Source organism: Manis javanica, chromosome 11, assembly GCF_040802235.1.
Source record: "Manis javanica isolate MJ-LG chromosome 11, MJ_LKY, whole genome shotgun sequence".
NCBI lineage: Eukaryota > Metazoa > Chordata > Mammalia > Pholidota > Manidae > Manis > Manis javanica.
Genome location: NC_133166.1, coordinates 38,938,042 through 38,958,096, shown reverse-complemented (window position 1 = coordinate 38,958,096; position 20,055 = coordinate 38,938,042). Strand labels below are relative to the sequence as shown.

Below are 20,055 nucleotides of genomic sequence, written 5' to 3'. Positions count from 1 at the left end.
AATGCCAAGCAAACCATTTTTGAGCTATGGAAGCTTACATTGTTCCATAGGTCTGCTTCCTGCCCTGGCTCACAGCAGGCAGCAAAAGGCTCCATAACAGCCATTCCTCACAGGAAGGGGAGCCAGGCAGGGCAGGAGCGGAGAGGCCAAGATAAGTGACTTGCAGTCAGGGCAAATGATAAATACGCTGTGAAGGTTCTTGTCTCACGCATCTCCAGGATCATGAGCCAGTGCCCCTTGGCAACCCTAACTCTAACTTGTGGGTGGAAATCATGGGGGCTGTCCAGCATCTTGATAAGCCTCACTCAGTCACCAGACTCTGCTCCTCAGGCACCTCCCCATCTAGAGAGTAAGAAAGCATTCTCTGCTGATTATCAATCCCAACAAAGCTCTTCCTTTTCTACACACCACCTCCAGCAAGAAGAACAGTGAGTGCTAAGGTAAGAGTTTGCTTAAGAACCATCTTTGTTCAAAAGCAGTTTTGTTTTCTCCCTCTTGGTCCACATACTCATGAACTCCGCTTGGGGTAGGGCATGCAGGGGGCCAGGAGCACCCATCAGTAAGGGGCAGCAGACATGGAGCTCCTTCATGGGAATTTGGGTGCTGATAGCTGGGACTGTTGGAGAACCAAATGGGGTCAACCAGGTTATCTCTGCTTCTGTTCTCTATATCTAATTTAGGGATATCTAATTTAGGGATAATTAATTAAAGAGGATATCTGGCATTTCATTCCAAAGCTAAATTGTTAATAACCTCAGGTTTCACAGATTTACTTGCTATTCAAAGGTGTGTTTTTTTTCCTTTGTATCCTTGTATCTGGCATTGTCCCAGCAGAAAATACAGAGCGTGATCTAATGGGGTAATTGAGGAGAGTTGATGGAAGGGACTGGTTATGAATGTGTGGGCAGGGCTAAGGGAAACTTATAAAGGATGCTGCGGTCCCCAAAGACAAGGTGTAATTGGGAGCTGTTACCATTGCTTCAGCCTGGGGAAGGGGAAGGAGAATTTTCCAGAACTTGGGGAGGGCTGTGGCTGTGGCTGTCGTGGTAGCTGCAGCTACAGGAAAGGCCCACCAGACAGGAACTGTGTCCTCAAGTAGAATAACAGGGCCACCACCAACTCACAGCCTGTGGGGAGAGAGTCAGGGAGTCACAGACCCCAACTGCCCTTCTCCTGCCCTCCGATCTCCTGTCAGTGTCTCCCTTTCACTGAAAGCACAGGAGCCAGAGGAAAAGGGAGCCCATAGATGAGGCACAGAGATGACCCCTCCCAGGACACAGAGAAAGACAGAGAAGATAGAAATGCAATTTGTTGGAAAATGGAGAAAATCCATCTCTTCTTACAGCTTCCCCATAGTCACTATTTCCTGGGACTCTTTCTCTTTCCCTCTCTCTCTCTCTCCCTCCCTTTAGGTGTGATTGGATCAATTTCTCATTGTATCTACTCAGAATATTTGTTTGACTGTCTGCCCCTCTCTATCTGGTCTCACTTCTTCGGAATAATCTCTTATCATCATAAATGCCTTGAGAATGGAACTTAGGTTTTCAAAGGTGGGGGCACACAGTTATTTATAAGTATTTTAAATGTATGATTTTGGTTGCTCTAGAAAGAAATTCATTATAAGAGTGACTTAAACTGTGTCCCCCACACAGAGCTAGGCAATGGGGACACAGCAATGGACAGGAGAAAAGCACTTCCTATCTTCATAAAGCTGACACACTAGGCCATTTCTAGCCAAGAGGCCTGGCCATCTTCACACTGTCATAGCAAAAGGTCATGACCTTCACGACCTTAAACCATGATCTCCTTCTCTCTGGTCGATGGACCACGTCCAGTCACTGAGAGTCCCCTGGCTCATGCCTGAGACTTCTGACTTCCTAGCCCTAAGAGGAAATCTCAGTCTCAGGTGGAAGGAATGCTGAGTTCAGAGTCCTATTATCATCCCACATAACCTGCCTAGACTTTTCTCTTCCTGCCTCCTGCATACAAGGCTGCTCTGGGAGGCTGAGTGGAGGTGTTTGGACGGAAGAATATCCCCGTGTCAGTAGAGAGTCCATGTTGCAGTAGAGAGCCCAGGCTTTAAAGTCAGTGGGAACTTGGTTTGAATCCAAGTTCCAGGCCTTCAAGGCTATGTGGCCTTCAGTATCAGACTTGGCAAGCCTCCCTTTCCCCCTCTGTAATGTGGGGACAGTGTTTCCCACAGAGCAGGGTGGCCCTGCGAATCATGATTGTACATTCTTATGTTCCCAGGGGCAGCAGTGGAGGGTTTCTGAGCATGGATCCCACCATCCCAGGCTGGGCGAGCGCACTCACACCAATGAACGGAAGTGACCAGGCCCTTCCACAGACTTTCATTGTGGAGTTCCTGATCCCGACCTTTCTGACCCTCATACCTGCCCTGGGTGGGCTGGCAGGAAACGCAGTTGTGCTCTGGGTCCTGGGCTTCCGCCTGAGGAGGAACGCCTTCTCCGTTTACATCCTTAACCTGGCAGGGGCCGACTTCCTCTTCCTGTCCTTCCAGACTGCATTTGCCCTGGAGGAACTCATCAGCTCCTTCCACTCCACCTCCAGGTGCATCCCCAGCTTTGTCTTCCCTGTGCTGACCTTTGCCTACCTCGCAAGCCTGAGCATCCTCAGCGCCATTAGCGTGGAGCGCTGCCTGTCAGTCCTGTGGCCCATCTGGTACCGCTGCCACCGCCCCAGACACACGTCAGCTATCATGTGTGCCCTGCTCTGGGCCCTGTCCCTGCTGCTGAGCCTCCTGGAGGGGAGGTACTGTGGCCTCCTGTTTAGGGATTTTGACGTTGATTGGTGTCTGGTGTTTGATTTCATCACTGCAGCATGGCTGATCTTCTTATTTGTGCTTCTCTCTGGGTCCAGTCTGGCCCTGATGGTCAGACTGCTGTGCGGCTCCCAGCGGATGCGGCTGACCAGGCTGTATGTGACCGTGGTGCTCACAGTGTTGGCCTTCCTCCTCTGCGGCCTGCCCTTTGGAATCCATTGGTTCCTCTTGATCTGGGTTCAGAATGGCTTGGATGAACTATATTATCTGGTTGTAACTGTCCTGTCCTGTGTCGGTAGCTGTGCCAACCCCATCATTTACTTCTTCGTTGGCTCCTTCAGGCAGCGGTGGCCAAAGAAGCACAAAACCCTCCAGCTGCTTCTCCAGAGGGCTATGCAGGACGCATCAGAGGTGGATGAAAGTCAGGCCGGCCTTCCTCAGAAAAGCCAGGAGCTGTCAGGAAGCAGCCTGCTATGCTGACTCAGAGTCTCTGCTTCAGTCAGACGGATGTGGCTTTGAGAGCCAGCATTGTCCCTGTCATTTTGGGAGATTTTCTTAACTTCTCTCAGCCCCTGGGCCTCTGATCTTAAAACAGTTAAGATAATAATCCTCATGAAGATTAAGCAAGACAGGGCCCATTACACAAACACGGAGCGCAGTGTGTCAAGGACTGCTTGCCCAGGGCCTTCACCTGTCACTAGGTGAACTTTGCAAACTCTGGGCTCCACTTTTGAAGATTCACTTTCATCACAGGCTGCAAGTAGTGCAGGAAAGGCCTAAATTTGGTTACTGCGTTTGGCAGGGACTAAAAGATCATTTCACTTTTGACAAGACTCTGTGGTCACTTTCCTACTATCTGTCTCAGTAAAATTAAAAGAATTAAAGTCCAATCTAGCCCCAAAGAGCAGTCTTCTTTGATTTTGGCAGGCCTTAAAATATCTCCCTAGCTTAATAAATGTTCATTGGAGAAATGACTTAATGAATGAATAGATTAATTTTTAAGGCAAACCTGTGTGCTAAATCTCCATTTGCTAAATTTGAATCACCATCTTTAAGTTTATTGTTTTCCCCATCTTCCACTTTTGCAAGGATGAAGTTACATTTTATAACCAGATTAATTAACATCAAATCTCACTTAAAGTTGGAGGTAAGTTGTCCTCCTGTGGGCCTTTCACGCCCTCCAGGGGAATCCCACTGCCCCCCACGCAGTCCCATGTCTTTGACTTTTCCCTGACCCTCCCTCTCTGGGGCTCGCTGATCCTTCCTGGAAGGTATCGGTGGGTCTTTTTAGACTCTATGTTCTCTGAGGACAGGATCTATGTCAGACTGGCCTTTTATTCCAAAAAGCTCACATTTATTTTGTTAATCTGATTACAGAAAGAGATTTTTTAACTTGCATGTTCTATAAAAATAATATATTAAGTTTAAATGTTGCCTCTTGGAATCGTTTTTTTGATTGAGGTACAATTAGGAGAGAGTGATTGCACAGATCATAAGCGTGCAGTTCAATGAGTTTTGGCAATGATACACCCATGTGACTCAAAGTTCCGTCAAGGCATAATACATTTTCCTCCCCTCTGAATGTTCCCTCATGTCCCTCTCAGACATTCCTTGTGACCCAGAGGCAACTATTGTTCCTACTTCTGACACCAAAGATTAGCTTTGCTTAACCTTTGACTTTATACATTTAGGATGATACAATGTATTTTTTTTGTTCCTATCTTCTTTTACTCAGCAAAATATTTGGGGGATTTACTTTTGTCATTGCATTGCATGTATCAATCCTGTGTCTCTTTTATAAAGCTGTGTACTCTTTCACTGTGTGGTGGTACCACAGTTTAGTGTGCATAATATTCCATTATTGGCTATTGTAAATAAAGCTGCTCTGAACATTTTTATTCAAGTTCTTTTCTGGACCTATGTTTTAATTTCTCTTGGGTAAATAACTTGAAGTGAAATTGCTGGGTCATGGGAAGATGTATGCTTAATTCCATGAGAAATTGCCAAACTTTTTTCTAAAGGTGTTGTGCTGTTTCGCATTCCCACCAGCAATGCATGAAAGTTCCAGTTGCTCCAGAAGCTCCCCAACCAGCATGGTATTGCTAGTCTTTTGAATGTTAACCATTCTAATGAGTGTAAAGTGGCTTCTCACTGTGTTTTAATTTGCGTTTCCCAAGTGACTTATGAAATTGAGCATCTTTTCATGTGCTTATTGGCTACTTGTATTTTATTTTGAAGTGTATGTTTGTGTTTTGCCCATTTTTATTAAGTGGTGGTTCCCTTTGGCATAATGTATTTGCAGGAGTTTTTATATGTAGTCAATGAGTCTTTCATTAGTTATGTATATTATAAATATTTATCCACATGGTGGCTTGCCTATTCATTTTTCATAGATTTTGCATTCCAGAGTACTTTTAGATTTATAGAAAAATTGTACAGAAAGTACAGAGGGTTCTTGTACACTCGTTGTCCCCATCCCTACTCTCCCACACAGTCTATCCTGTTACTAACACCTTCCATTAATGTGGTACATCTATCAAAATTGATGGACAAATATGATACATTATTATAAACCGAAGTCCATAACTTACATTGCAGTTCACTTTGTGTCATAAAGTTCAGTGAGTTTGACAAATGCAGGATATTATGCATCTATCACTAGAGTATCATATTAAATAGAACCTCTCCTCCAAAAATGAACTGAATACCTAGGTATAGATTTATTTTATTTGTTTGTTTTTTTGTATTCATCCTCCTTGGTGTTCTCTGAGCTACCTGAATCTGTGGTTTGACAATAATTGGAACATTCTCAGCCATTACTACTTCAAACATCTCTTCCGTTTCTTTCTTTTTTCTCCTGATCTTCTTACCATATGTATTTGATACCTTTTGTGATCATCTCACAGTTCTTGAATATTTTGTTTCATTTTTTTCAGTCTTCTTTTTCTTTTTGCTTTTCAGTTTGGGAAATACCTATTAATGTATCTTGAGGCTCACTGATTCTTTCAAAGGCTGTATCAGGACACAAGGGCTCCTGCAGGAAAAGGCTTTCTTCAGCCCATCAAAGGCATTCTTCACATCTGTTACCATGTGTTTATTCCTAGCATTTCCTCTTTCTTATTTTTCATCATTCTGCTCATATTGTCCATCTGCTCCTGCCTATTGTCTACTTTTCCCTTCCGGATCCTTAGCATATTCATCACAGTTATTTTAAATTCTCAGTCTGATATTTAAATTCCAAATTCTTGGTCATATCCTGAATTCTTTACTTCTCATATGGGGAGCCAATTGATCCTGTTAATACCGATAAATTAAAAAATTAAAATATTAGTTTACTATTCAAATCTACGACTGTAAGGAATGAAAGAATTTAGAAGAAAAAAACCTGAAACAAATTGTTACTTCTGGAGAATAGGATTCAGGAAGACTTTTATCATTTATGCGATACACTTCTGCAAGAATTGCAAAGGAAATGTAAACTTGCAGGCGTAACTCTATGATAAAGAAAAATGGCAGGCCAAGCCCTAGAGGGCCTTGAGTGACAAGTAAGGAGGGTGTGCTTTATTCTTAGCTATAAATCCTCAGAGCACAGGCTCACGTGGCTTGGCAATGCTGCCCAGACACACAGTTGGCAGCAAAAGGCTCCACAACAACAACCACTCGTGGGGACAGGCTCTGGATGAGGTGCGGATGAGCAGTGGTTGAGAGACAGGAGCAGAGCTGAACCAACTGCTGAGAAACATCCCATGACTGGCCATGACTCAGAAAACTCCACACTCTCATTTGCCAGCAGTCCGTGTACAGGAAACCACAGGGGTGCCCAGCGCCTGGGTAAGCCCCAGTCCAGCATCAGGCTTCACCCTGCCCCTGCCGGCACCTCTCAAGGACAGATAAATGTCCTCTAGTGACTGTCAACCACAGGAAGTTTCAGCACGGGTCAACTTATCACCTCCAGCAAGAAGAATGGAGGAAAGGTACATTTATCAAGTATTTATTTCCAAAGCCACTGTTGGGTTTTTTCCTCTTACTACACATCCGCATACCTCTACCTGGAGATGGAGTATTCAGGAAGCAGCAGGGTCTCCAGAAGGAAAAGACTGGAGACATGAAGCTCCCTCCTGTCAACTTTGGGTACTGGAAGCCCTGACTGTGGAGGTCTGAACTGGTAAACCAACACTGTTCCCCCTTACTAGACCCTTTGCCATTCTCCCCACCTTCTCAACCATTCACACGTGCTGTCATGGTTAGAAATCTGTTGCTTTCCTTAATTTAAGGAGCCAGATAGGGCACACGTATGCATCCCAAAGCTGCAGGGCTGTGAAGAACCTAGTCATCTGTTTTCCTTGCCTTCAGAAGTTCTTTTTCTTTCTGTATTTCTCAGGGTGGCAGCAGAAACCAGATGGCCTAAAATGGGATTATTGACAAGAGTTTAATCAAGGACTATTTACTGATATGGGCAGGTTTAGGCAAAGTAATATAGAACTGTTACCTTTACCCCTAAGGAAGCAATAGCAAGTAGACTTAACATCACTAAGCTTGAAAGGCAAGGGGAAGGAGAAGTTACCAGGACTCAGTGGGGAGCCAGTCTGGGCTGACTGGGCCCTGTTCGGAGGCAGGGAGGGCTCCTGGGCTCCATGGCCTGTTCTCAGCAGTCCTCCACCCATCTCTTCCTCAATCCACATTGGATGGGCTTCACTTCCTTGCTACTTACAAAATGTGCCTATTCTAGTTTAATAAAACCTAAGTAAATCTCCACCTTAGATTTGTCCCTGAGAGTCACTTGCTTCCTCCCTTCACTGCTCTCTGTGTATAGTAGACATACCACCCTGGTAATGGGGCTGCAGGCCTGGTAAAAGGCGAGGATGCTGACACAGACCTGTGAGTTCAACCCCAGGCTCTACCACTCTTTGGCATGAGCCCTGGAGCATATCACTCAACCCCCTCTGCTTCTGTTTCCTTGTGAGCAAGATGGGAATAATATTAGCCCTTGCCTCATATGGCTATGTAGAGGATTAGAAGATGTCGTACCAAGGAAGCACTCAACCAGCTGCTGCTGCTCACCTACAGGTGAGATGGTCCCTGTTTGTCATTTGAAATCTGCAAGAGCATCTCTCTTTTGACTAAAAGTCCTCCTAAAGTAGAAATAAGCACTTAAAAAAAATCTCCCCACCCAAGAGCTCTCCTATACAAATGATTAATCTGCAAGGAAAACTTGACTCAAAAACCACATGGTGGGGGACAAGGAGTGGGTTTTTATCTCATATAAAAATCACCTAATAATCCTCCCTCTGTATTTCTATGCCTCAGCTACCTCCATTCAGACCCATTGTCACCTCTCTCCTTTCCCAACCTTGTTTCTTATTCTTAAAGAAATTCAGCTAAGCTCTGAATCCTCTCCCTAAACTATGAACTTAAATCCTCTAGGTGCTCACTAAAGCCATATGCTGGCCCTCCCTGGGTTGGAGACCATCTAGTGACCCTCTCAGATATTTGTGCAGGCATAAGGAATTCTTCCAAATACACCACAGCTTTCCACAAAACGAATAATGATGAATGAAATTTTCTTCAATTCTTTGCATGTGTATTTTTTGTTGACTAATTTCATAAGAATTTTTGTTACATTGAATCCAAATTTTCCACAACCCTTAGGCTCCCCATTCACTCGTTGACTAAAATTTTCTTGACTTCCCATTGTGTCACTCACACAGCATTAAGCCCTAGGGGCACAGCAACAGACAACAGTAAAGCACTCCCTGTCCTCATAAAGCTGGCACCTTGAGTTATTTCTAGCACAAGAGGTTAAGAGGTTTGAGCACCCTCACACTGCCATAGCCAGAGATCATATTCTCTTCATGACCCTAAGCCATGACCTTTCTCCCTGGTGGGTAGACCATTCTCAGGCACTGAGATTGTCCACAGTTCATGCCTAGGGCTTCTGACTTCCTGCTCTGGAGCAGAAGCCATTGTCTCGGAGCAGAAGCAATGCTGGGCCAAGTCCTGTTGCCATGCCACACAGCCTGTCCAGACTTACCTTCTCTTGCCTCCAAGGGATGTGTCTAGGACAGTGGGTGGGGATGTTTAGACCACAGATAGTCCCCTGTCAGTAGAGGGTCCATGTTGTAATAGAGAGAGCCTAGGCTTTAGCATCAGAGAGAACTGGATTTAAACCCAAGTTCCAGGACTCCAAGGCTGTTGGCCTTTGGTGAGTATCTTGATCTCGGCAAGCCTCCCTTTCCCCCTCTGTAACAAGGGGATGGTAATTCCCACGTAGCAGGGTGGCCCTGAGAATTCATGATCATACATACAGCAGGTGCTCAAGTCTTATTTGAGTTCCCAGAGAAACCCATGGAGGGTAACCCTGGGAACACACATTGGGGAAGTGATGAACAGCCTCTTCCCTGGTCAGTCAAAAGGGACTTTTAGAGTCAAGGCTGCCCTGCCAGACCTGGCAGTTATTTACTCTTTTTTCAGTCTCATATCTCTGAAGTGCCTCAGTGGTTCCCCAATGTCTTCGAATAGATCATTTTTATTCTGGCTTTTAGTTTTTCTCAGAGAAAGCATTAGTCTAAAAGTCGTACATCTCCATCCTTCTTGATGTTACCAATATATTTCTCATGTTATCTTTCTCTGTATTGTCCTTATTGAATGCTTTTTCTTTGCAATTATCATTGCAATGGTAAGAATCCTTGTCCAAAACCATAAAACACCCTTGTTCATAATTGTTTTCTACCTGATATTATAGAAAAAGAAGGTTCCTTATTTTTCTCTCAGCCTATGTTTCCCTAAGATTCATGTTCAGTCTTGTGATTAGGAACATTCTGCAAGTAGAAAGCTCATAAATGAGTTATGCTACTTCTAATCTCCTTGGGTTCCCTGAGTTTTAGAAAAATGTCCTTAGGGACATATTTTCTACCTGCAAAAGAACAGTCCAGGAAATTGGACTTATGAAAAGTCCTCTGGTGGCACTTGTCCCTGGCATGGTGACAAGCTGGCCTCAGGTTCTAGTAAAGAAAACCATGCCCTTTGCCTTTGAGAGCTGGTAAATGGCTATTAAACTCTTGCCTTGACTAACATAAAATCTAGAAATATGTCCTACCAGTTCCAATTTGGCCATTGCAACCTCTGTGTCGATTTCAAAATAGAAATATCTTGGAAACCATTTATTATTAGCTTACACATATTAGTTTTGGGAACACTCTGTAAGCCTCAAGATTTTGTACTGACTGTTCTGGCTGTGACTTTTAGTCAGTTTCATAGCCAGTCTCCATGAGGAGCAGAATTGAAAACATCTGATCCTCCCATAGTCAAGTCAATTGTATTGATAAAAACAGGTTCACCACAGAATTCTGGACTGTTCTCTGCCAGTGATTACTCATTCCTCAGAGAACTCAGGCAGACAGGAAGGGGCCACCATGAGATGGTGTGACAGCACAACAGACTGTCAGCTCCTCACAGGCAATGAAGCTGCCCCTCTGATTTACCCTCAGAGAGAGGAGCTGACAAGTGAAATCTGAGTATCAGGATACAAGGTAGCTATAAAAATAATACCACCTACAGTTGCCAATTTTTTCAACCAAATATATGCCTTATTCCTATAACACAGTTTAGTACTCAGAAGTCAGTTTCCCTGACTCCAGATATAATGTTCTTCCCAGTCTAGCACTCTGCTGATTCTGTACCCCACACGTATCCCTTGATTTCTGAATGCTGTCTTAGGGCTTGGCCATAGGTGAGGGCTTCCCAGCCACCGCAGCACACAGTGAACTCACCTGGCCCTGCATCCCTCTATTACAGCAACTATAACATTGTACTATAACAATTTGTTTCTATGTCTCCCTCCTCCACCACACTGTGAGGTCTTGAAGAACAGATTGCATGTCTTTGAATCCCCAGTGAATGGGACTTGTCCTGCAATTTAGAAGATTCTCAGCAACTATTCTTCTCAAGAAGCTCCACCTGGAAGTCGCGGTGGTGTCCACCTTCTTGAAAAGCCTGGCTTGGTCACCAGGTCTCACAGTACCTCCCGTGGGCATCTCCCACTCAAGAGAACAGAAAGTGTCCTCCGGAGCCATTCAGTCTGAGGAAGGCTTTCACCTTTCATTGCAGGTCTGCTTGCTGTCTCTGGGGAGAAGAATAGAGGGAAGGAAAGAGTTGCTCAAAGCTGCCTTCTTTCCAAAGCCAGTGATGATTTTTCCTTGTAGCTTCACCATAAGGTGGATCATGCAGGATAGCCAGGAGTTCCTGTTGGGAAGACACAAAAGATAGGAAAGTCTCCACTGGCACCTTTTAGGAACTGTCACCCGCAGCTGTTTAGTTATGCATGAATTCAACAAACAGTATTTAAACTTACTTGATCAAGCACTGTGCTGTTTCTGTATAGAGCAAACTTCTTATAAATAAATCTCTGGTTGATAGACTCTGTTTAAGCAACCTTGTCCATTTCATCTCAAAAATGTCTTGATTGATATCTAGTAAACACTGAACACTTAGGGCCGTTCGCTATTCTCTAGTACACCTGGACACCAGAACACTGAGTTACCTGCTTCACAAGAACCAATGGAGTCTGTTTCCAGCTCTGATTCTGCCAGTTGGACTTGTACAGGTAATTACCTAGTTTGTCAAAATACAATGTAAATCAATAAAATATGAGTCTGAACAGAGAATTATAATTTTTATGTAAATTTAAGATGAATGCTTAAAAGGGCAATAAAAGTTAGTCTCAAAATTATTGTATTGAATTAGCCTAACAACACTAAATTGAAAAGATTTAGCAGTATTAAAAGTATCCTCATGCAGAATGCTACATAGATAATGTTAGGATCTCCACTTTAATAAATCCAAATTGCATATCATAGATGATGCTTAATGGATTGTCTGCAAGAAGGAATAGAGCTCTATTTGTTGACCCATAGTCAAAGGAAAGTCCTTCTTTCTCTTTCACTTTTGGTGAATGAAGTCTAGGTAAAAATAAAATATTTTTATTTATTCGAATGTATCTTTTTTTATAATTGCTGTTGAACAGAAGTTCCAATTAACTATCTACTTGTAATCTTGAAAATATCACTCATAGCAAAGTCACTCAGTCATTCTGTTAATTCTATAAATAATAACTGAGCATCTTCTGTGTTCTAGCCCACATGCCAAACACTGGAGAATCAAAAACAACATACCCATCTTCAAGGAGCTAACAATTTTCTCATGTAGGACAGACTGCCGCACAGAGTGATACATGCTATCATAGACTGATGTTGTGGGGTGGTCAGTGGTGCTCAGAGGAGAGGTCATCTACAAATTCTAAGTTGTCTTGCTTTTCTATCCTGAAGAAGAGCATCACATCTAACAGCCCCCATGAAGCATGACTGTATGGATCCAGGTGGCCCCTCGTGATGGACAACATCCTCAGCAAAAGTTTCAGGATTGATGAAATCATTAAATTCATTTTGTTGAATCCTCTACCAGCTCTCAGTCTGCACTCTTGACACCACACCAATGCACAATCTGTGAAAACATTTTCCAAGGTGAGTGTCTGCAGATGCTCAGGCCACAGTATTACACTACCTAGTCCCACTACCCTGTGTTCCACCAGAGGAAGCCCTTGCCCCCAGGCAAGCCTACTTCAGCATCCTAGGACATTCAGGGATGCAGACCCTCAAAGTCCTGGACTGGGAAGAACACTGGACCTAGAGTCAGGGAACCTGGATTCTCATGCTTTGCTCCATGAACTGTTTGAGTCATTAGCCCATCCTAGGCAGCCTTAACAGATAGTGAGGTCATGGGACTGCCCCAGTCTGAATCTTATGCCATTTGTTGTTGGGTACCTGTTTTTGGAATAAGTGGACTTCACCATAGACATGGACAAAAGGTAATTCTGTTACACATCAGGCAGCCTCAGTGACTACAGTCACTCTGACTATAATCGTGAGCATATACTCTTCTCACCTGAACCTGTATTTGGCAGCTACCTGGAAATCAGAGAGTTTGCCTCATGCTCTTTCTGTTCGACGGTAAGAGAGTGTCAATATTGTCAATACATCAATGCTGGCTATAAAAATAGACAAGATTTTGTTCTTCTCCAGAAACTTACAGCAGAGTGTGGAAGAAGAGAGTTCCTCACACACACCTATCATATTGTTTTAATTGGCTCTGAATCTTTCCAGGATACAAACACAGAGATGGGGAGCAGAGAGAAAGATCTTGTTCATTAGTGTGTATGTGGTGGCAAGTGGATCTGGCAAGATTTCTTGAAATACTTGGAATTTGAACTGATGACTCCAAAGTTACCAAGCAAGTACCCGTGTCACTTTGGCCATCCATACCAACCTTTTGAGACAGGCAAGGAAAGAGAAATATGATCTGGACAGATGGAAGTGGGAGAAGAGGTGATTCATAGCAGCACTGTTAATAAAAGCACAGAGGTTGTTTAGAGAATGGTGATCTGCATGCATTCATTCCCTGTAACACCCCAAGTATCTGGTCATGGTTGCTAGATCCCTCTTAGGAAGGATCATAAGGCTGCAGTGCTGTGAGCAATGAGCAGTAAGTAATGTCTGTGGTGGTTTTGAAATGATAGATGTTGGCATAAGTTTTGCAAAATTAGTTGGAGTCAACTGTACAATGCTGTCAAATCCAGAGAAAGCAAAAATGGCAAATCCTGCTCCCATGACCTTCCTCCTTGGAATATGCCCAACTCTACAGCATCAGAAACCACAGCTACAAACAAGGAGAATGGTGGTAGGTTAAGAGGAAGAGAGAAGCGCAGAATGTACCCCCTCTCTGCTGCAGTCTTTTTGCCTGCAAAAGGCCAAATTGGAGCAGGGGAGATGTTCTTTAAATTGAATTAAATTCATCTTTAAATTAAATTCAACATTTTATTCTTCACAAAAAAATTCAACTCAAATTTTTTATAGCTTTGATATGAATGATGGGTTAAGAGTTGGTAAGCAGTTACCAGAAATCTCATGTTTAAATTCTGCATGTCATCTTGTACCTCTTCTGAAGTGTAGTATCTATAGTATCTTCATATTTAGATCAAAACTTCTGTTTTAACATTCTGTTCCACATATGAGAGAACAGTGCATATCAGCTCCAGAAACTCTGAGGAGATCATTGAGAGAAGATATGCAGGCTAGGGGTTGACGTGTAGCTAAATTTTTATTTAGTCATTTTGAAGCAGAGATTAGAAGCAAATACGACAAAATTGTAAATATATTGCTCAATTTTAATGGTGGGTATGTGTAAGAATGCCCTGTCCCAACCATCTTCATGCACACACAGTACATTACCAAACTTCTGGGTCCTTTATATTTCAGTGAGTAAAATAGTCTGTGTAATTTTAATTTGCATATCTCTTATTTATAAGTTTGGCTTCTCGTCTTTCCATATGTTTAAGAACCATTTTTCATTTTCTAGACACTTTGAAGTCAATTGATCCACTTGTTAATTTAAAAATTAAAGGTAGAAGTATATTTACTCTTCTAAGCTGACAATAATAAAAGATGTAAGAATGGAAAGTGGCCCCTAGAGAAAGGGACTCTGGGAGACTGTCACTTTGATTACACTTCTCTATCATTTGGAAAGAAATTGTACATATGAATCCATACTGCTCTGATAAAGGAAACAAACAAACAAACAAAGAGAGTTCAGGCCATGCTGAACTTTCAATCAACTATCTTATACTTTATGCTTTAGGGATAAAGTCTTACAATGCAAGCTCACATTGCTTGACATTGCTACCCAGCTCACGATTGTCAGTTACAGGCTCCAGAACAGAAGTTACTTCCTGGGAGGTGGACAGGATGGGGTTGGATGGGAGACGCTGATACGTGGAAGTGGGCAAATGCTGAGAAACATCTCAGTGAGGGATCGTGTCTCAAACAGCTCTGCTCTCTGAATTGCCAGCAGTCCCTGCACAGGAAATCACGGGTCTGTCCAGTATCTTGATAAGCCTTGCTCAGCCACCAGTTTTCACTCCAGCTCCTGGATGCATCTCCTGATTGAGAGGATAGAGAAGTGTCCTCTGGTGTCACTCAATCTCAGAAAGACTCCCCTTCTGCCCAGGTCAGCTCTCTACCTCAACCAGGAGATTGGAGGAAGGTAAGGAGATATACCAGCACGAGTCTTATTCTCAAAGCCAGTTATGATTGTTGCTTTAAGTTCCCATTTTGTGTTTCTTTTTGGGGTTCTACATGCTGGGGTCCTGGTGCATCCCTCACAGAAAGGCAGCTGTACTAGCATCTTAGGGTGCTTGCAACCCCAACTATGAGAGATCCCAATAGGGATCCATCTCCCCATCTTCTCCCCTTCGTTCCATCCATCCAAACCTGCTGTCATGGAGAGCATGTGGCCTCTGGCATTACCTGAAGGAGCAAGGTAATGTGCGGCATTACTTGCCAGGGCTGAACTACTATTAACCCAGGTTTCACTGTTTGACTAGCTTTGTAAAGCTCTTTTCTCTTGTGGATCTAGCAGATACCCAGGAGAAACAGCCCAGATTGGGATAAGTGAGGAGTGTTTCATGAGGGAAGTATTTGCAAAGATGGGCAGGATTAAGGGGAAGTGACGGTGCCCCAACAGATGGAGAGGAGCTGCCCTGGCCAACACCCAGCCCAGCAAGGAGAGAGCCAAGCAATGAAAAGCCCACATCTTCCACTCCTGTTCTTGTCTCCTGCTGTGTCCCAGTGGCTCAATTCAACCAGAAACAGGAAGGGCAGGACCCCCCCTGTGGAGGTACATGGAAGCCACCCCCTGGGATGCCAAACAGAGTAGAGAAGGATGGGAAGGAAGTGCTCATGGTAAATGGAGACTATCCTTCAAGTCTCCTCATCCTCCTCACAGTTCTGGAAAACGTAGCTCAGCCTAGCCAGGTTGACGCTTTCAAACCCACCAAGTTGACCCCGTCAACTTGGCACTTAAAAACACCTCATTGCAGCATAGTTAATTCCAAATAAATATAATAAAACAAAGTTAAGCTTCTCCCTAGCACATATACCTGCTCCACATATACTTGAAGCATACCAACCTTTTCCCCAAAAGAGGATACATCTTTTCATGCACTATTGACCATTTGTATCTTTTATAGACATGTCTGCTCAAATCGGCTATCCATTTTTATTGGGTTGTTTGTCTCTTTATATTAATCCATTGGAATTCTTTATATATGCTAAATAAAAATCCTTTGTCAGATTTATGTACTGCAAATATTTTTTCCCAGTCTGGGACTCACCTGTTCATTTTTGAAGTATCTTTAGGTGGATTGAAGTTTTTGTTTTTTATGAAGTCTAATTCATCAATTTTTTTCTTTTATGGCTAGTGCTTCATGCATTCTAAGAAACCTTTGCCCACAGCCAAGGAGACAAAAGTATTCTCCAATGTTTTCTTCTAATAGCATTATAGTTTTTGTTTTTACATTTAGAAGGATGACCCATTTCAAATTAATTTTTGGGACAGAGTTTGAGGCAGGGGTCAAGGTTCATTTTTCCAATACAGCTATCCAGTTGTTCTAGCACTACTTGTTGAAGACATTCTTTCCTTCCTATTGAATTATTTAATCCCTCTGGCAAAAACTACCTTTATATGTATGGGAATATTTCTGGGCTGTCTGATATGTTCTATTAGTCTAGTCCAGTAGTCAACAAACTACAGCTTATGGCCAAATCCAGCTCATTGCTTGTTTTTGTACATTAAGTTTCAATGGAACATAACCCTGTCCATTTACTTAGATATTGCCTGTGGCTGCTTTCACACTATGACAACGGAGTTGAGTAGTTGTGACAGAAACTACATGGCCAAAAAGCTGTGATATTTACTGCCTAGCCCTTTACAAAAGAAGTGTGCTGAGCTCTGGTCTTTTCTTAAACCAATACCCACTGTTCTGATGACTAGCTTTGCTGTAAGTCTTAAAATCAGGTAGTGTATGTCCTCTAACTTTGTTTTTCTTTTCAGAATAATTTTAGCTATTAAAATCTTTTATACTTGGATATAAATTTTAGAACAAACTTCTCATTTGCTATAAAAATCTTCATGGGATTTAAACTATGATTATGTTGAATCTAGTGATTAATTTGGAGATAATTGACATCTTGGAATAAAGAGTCTTTGAATTCATGAACATTGTATATCTTGCTAACTATTTAGGTCTCCCCCAATTTTCCTCAGCAACTTTTTGTAGTTTCTACTATACAAATCTTGCACGCCTTTTGTCAAATGAGAGTTTTATGTTTTCTGATGCTATTGTGCATGATATTTTTTACTTCCTTTTCTGATTGTTTATTGCTAGAATGTAAAAATACAATTGGGAACAAGATGGCCAGACAGGAGGCCCCTGACTTTCCCTCTTTTCATGAAGGATCATTCCCTCTGAGATAAATCTGGAAACAAGTTGAGTGACCCTACACACCAGGAGACTGGGAAAATGAGAACTTCTTTTTGATCATGAGAATGAAGGAAAGAAAAAGAGAAGGAAAAGAAGAAGAGCTAGGAAGATGGCAGATGGCTGGCTGTGTACCAAATAGGGCAAAGGTCCTGTGAGAAACCTCTAATGAGAGAAAATGGACATGTTTATTTGTATAGAGAGTATTCATTTATGTGATGTAATATATGCCCTCTTCTCATGACCCTCACATTGTCAATGAAGTCTACACCATACTTAACAATAAAGTGAGTAGGTTGGTGGGTGGAGGGGTAATTGTGTGTGTGCATGTGTGTGTGGTTAGATGAGCTTCTCTCTGGGAAGATACACTAGAGAAAAAAAGAGATCAGCTATAAACCAGATTCTGGAGACAAAGGTACAGTAAGAATGCAAGGCCCCCAAAGACATCTGGGTTATGCATTACAGTATAAATTGAGCATGAGGCCAAAAACTAAAGAAAAACATTCAGGTTTGGGGACAAAGTGATGCCAGGAATGAGACTGAAGTGCCAATCTTGCAAACCCCTTTATGGCCCTGAGTTTTATAGCAGTCAACGCAAATACCAGTCTTATTAGTCACATATTCATGATATACAAATAGGCCACCTTCCCAGGAGAACAAGTGTACTTGGTCCTAGAGTGTACTTTGCCCCCAGGACACTCTTACAGCAACATTCTCAACTACATCCTGACATCAGACACAAACACAAGCCTTGGAGGCAGCTACAGACCTGGAGGTCATAACTCATTCATTCTCCCTCTCTTGCAACTTTCACTACAGACTGTGGCCACCCAGGATCCTGGAGAAGCTGAGACAAGAGGGAGTGAATTCAATATGAGAAGCAAGTGGATCCAAAAGCAAGTGGTGTGAGAGGTGGACTGTAGCAGGTGCTGTCAGGATGCCTCAATTCCTTTTTCCAGTTTGTTGTTCTCATCCCCTAGCTGCCAACTGAATTCCTGCTAACAGCTCACACTTGGAATCCACCAACCAATTGTCCCTGGGGGACTGGAGCCACCTCCAACCAAGGCTGCCTGTAACGAATGACTGCCCAGTGTTGGTGCATGTACAGAAGCCCAGCTCCCTCGACCCCAGATGGGACAAACTCTGGTACAATTTACACTCCAGAGCTCCCTGCAAGATCGTGCCAAGGCTAGACTTCACTGAAATCAGATTCTTGCTCAGCCTCTTCCCCTTCCGCATCTGACTTTCCCCATTCCTCAGAGGTTTCTCCTGAGAGCACAGGAATCCCCATGTTGGATTCTGCTTCTAGAGAGCCTGACCTGAGACTACAAACTGATTTTGATTTCAATGTGAACACAAAAATTTAAGTGAAACTTAAATTGAAGTAATGACCAATGCAATTTGAAAGTCATCCTCTAGACCACTGAGTCCCAGCCCTGTGATTGAAATCACCTAGCAGATTTCTTATAATGTCATTTCCTAGGTCCAATCCTAGACCTCCTTAACCAAAACTCTGCAAGTGTGACTTAGGAGTGTCCATTTTTTTAAGTGCTCCTTGTATTTATGGTTATTAAGGTTTTGGAACCCATTCGTTTAAACAAATCATTTGTATTGGATGCTATCAATATACCTCTATATGACCTTGTGAGATGTGCAAGATGAAACTTTGAGGTCACTCCCAATACTACATGTCTGCAATTCAGTTAACTATTCATGATAAACCAAATCCCTTGATCGAATAAAGAAGTGATCTTGATTTTAAATCAAACTGAAGATGATTATTTACTACAAATGTAACTTAACATGAAATTTGACAAAATGCTTAAATATCATACAGGTTTAATTGATTACATTTTACAAAATGGTAATGATCCTTTTTATTATATAAATTATATGTGATCCTATACTGATTAGAAGAGAGTAGGTAATGCTGTGGTAACAAACACTACCAAAATCTCACTGATATAACACAGTAAAAGTTTAGTTCCTTTTCATAAAGTCCACACAGCATGCCTGGGCACCTCTTCAGGGCAGCTGTCCACCAGGTCTACCACTCAGCAGTGCAGGAAGCTTCCATCTGAAGGTACTTCCATCTAAACCGGAGGCATAGAGTTCACTGATGCTAGAAAGATTCACACTGGCAATTAAACGCTGTAGCCCTGCAGCAAACCTGACCATTTCCATTGATCACCCAGGTCACAAACCATTGGCCAGAATTAGTCATATGATCCTACAACAAGTACAAGAGCCTAGGAAGAGCAATCCCCAAGGAAGGGTAATCCTGCCATATGCCCAGAACAAGAAGAGAGCTGCATATTGGGTAGAAATGTCTACAACAGTTATTAAATTAAATGTGGAAAACTCAAGAAAGCAGAAAAAAGGAAATATATATATATATATGTGTATGTATTAGATTTTGGTTTATTTCTTTTTAATCATTGAAAAAGCAAGTTATTTTCAATAACATTTATTTTTATCTTACAACTATGCATCCTCACTGTGGAATATTTTAAAAATACATCAATGCATGCTGAAAAAACTTAAAAGCCTTTCAATCTCACCTCTAAAACATAACTACATATGATTTTTTATATCATTAATGTACAATTACTTGAACAACATTAAGGTTACTAGACTTCCCCCCATTAGCAAGTCCCCCCAACATACCCCATTACAGTCACTGTCCATCAGCATAGTAAGATATTATAGAATTATTACTTGGCTTCTCTGTATATACTGCCTTTCCCATGTAACTCCCCCCTACATTATGTGTGCTAATCGTAATGCCCCATTTTCCCCCTTATCCCTCCCTTCCCACCCGTCCTTCCCCAGTTCCTTTCCCTTTGGTAACTGTTAGTCCATTCTTGGGTTCTGTGAGTCTGCTGCTGTTTTGTTCTTTCAGTTT

General features: G+C 42.5%; 1 protein-coding gene across 7 annotated transcripts; it reads left to right on the top strand.

The window, feature by feature from the left end:
* Nucleotides 1-362: 362 nt before the first annotated feature.
* LOC108404048 (mas-related G-protein coupled receptor member X2) lies at nt 363-18,918 on the top strand. 7 transcript variants are annotated; one of them, XR_012122633.1, is made up of 6 exons: nt 382-440; nt 11,293-11,384; nt 12,106-12,300; nt 14,684-14,875; nt 17,058-17,437; nt 17,970-18,918. XR_012122633.1 is itself a non-coding variant. In XM_017671476.3 (2 exons), exon 2 carries the CDS (start codon nt 2,276-2,278, stop codon nt 3,260-3,262), a length of 987 nt encoding a protein of 328 aa, XP_017526965.2. In that variant the 5' UTR covers nt 363-440; nt 2,251-2,275; the 3' UTR covers nt 3,263-5,376. The 7 variants fall into 7 exon arrangements, 1 of the variants encoding a protein (XP_017526965.2); XR_012122634.1 differs by having other exon boundaries at nt 14,681-14,875; nt 17,127-17,437; XR_012122635.1 differs by having other exon boundaries at nt 14,681-14,875; nt 17,058-17,299.
* The last annotated feature ends 1,137 nt before the right edge of the window (nt 18,919-20,055 follow it).

Excerpts from the sequence above, each read along its gene's own strand:
- LOC108404048 (XM_017671476.3), top strand. The coding sequence starts at position 2,276 with ATGGATCCCACCATCCCAGGCTGGGCGAGCGCACTCACACCAATGAAC.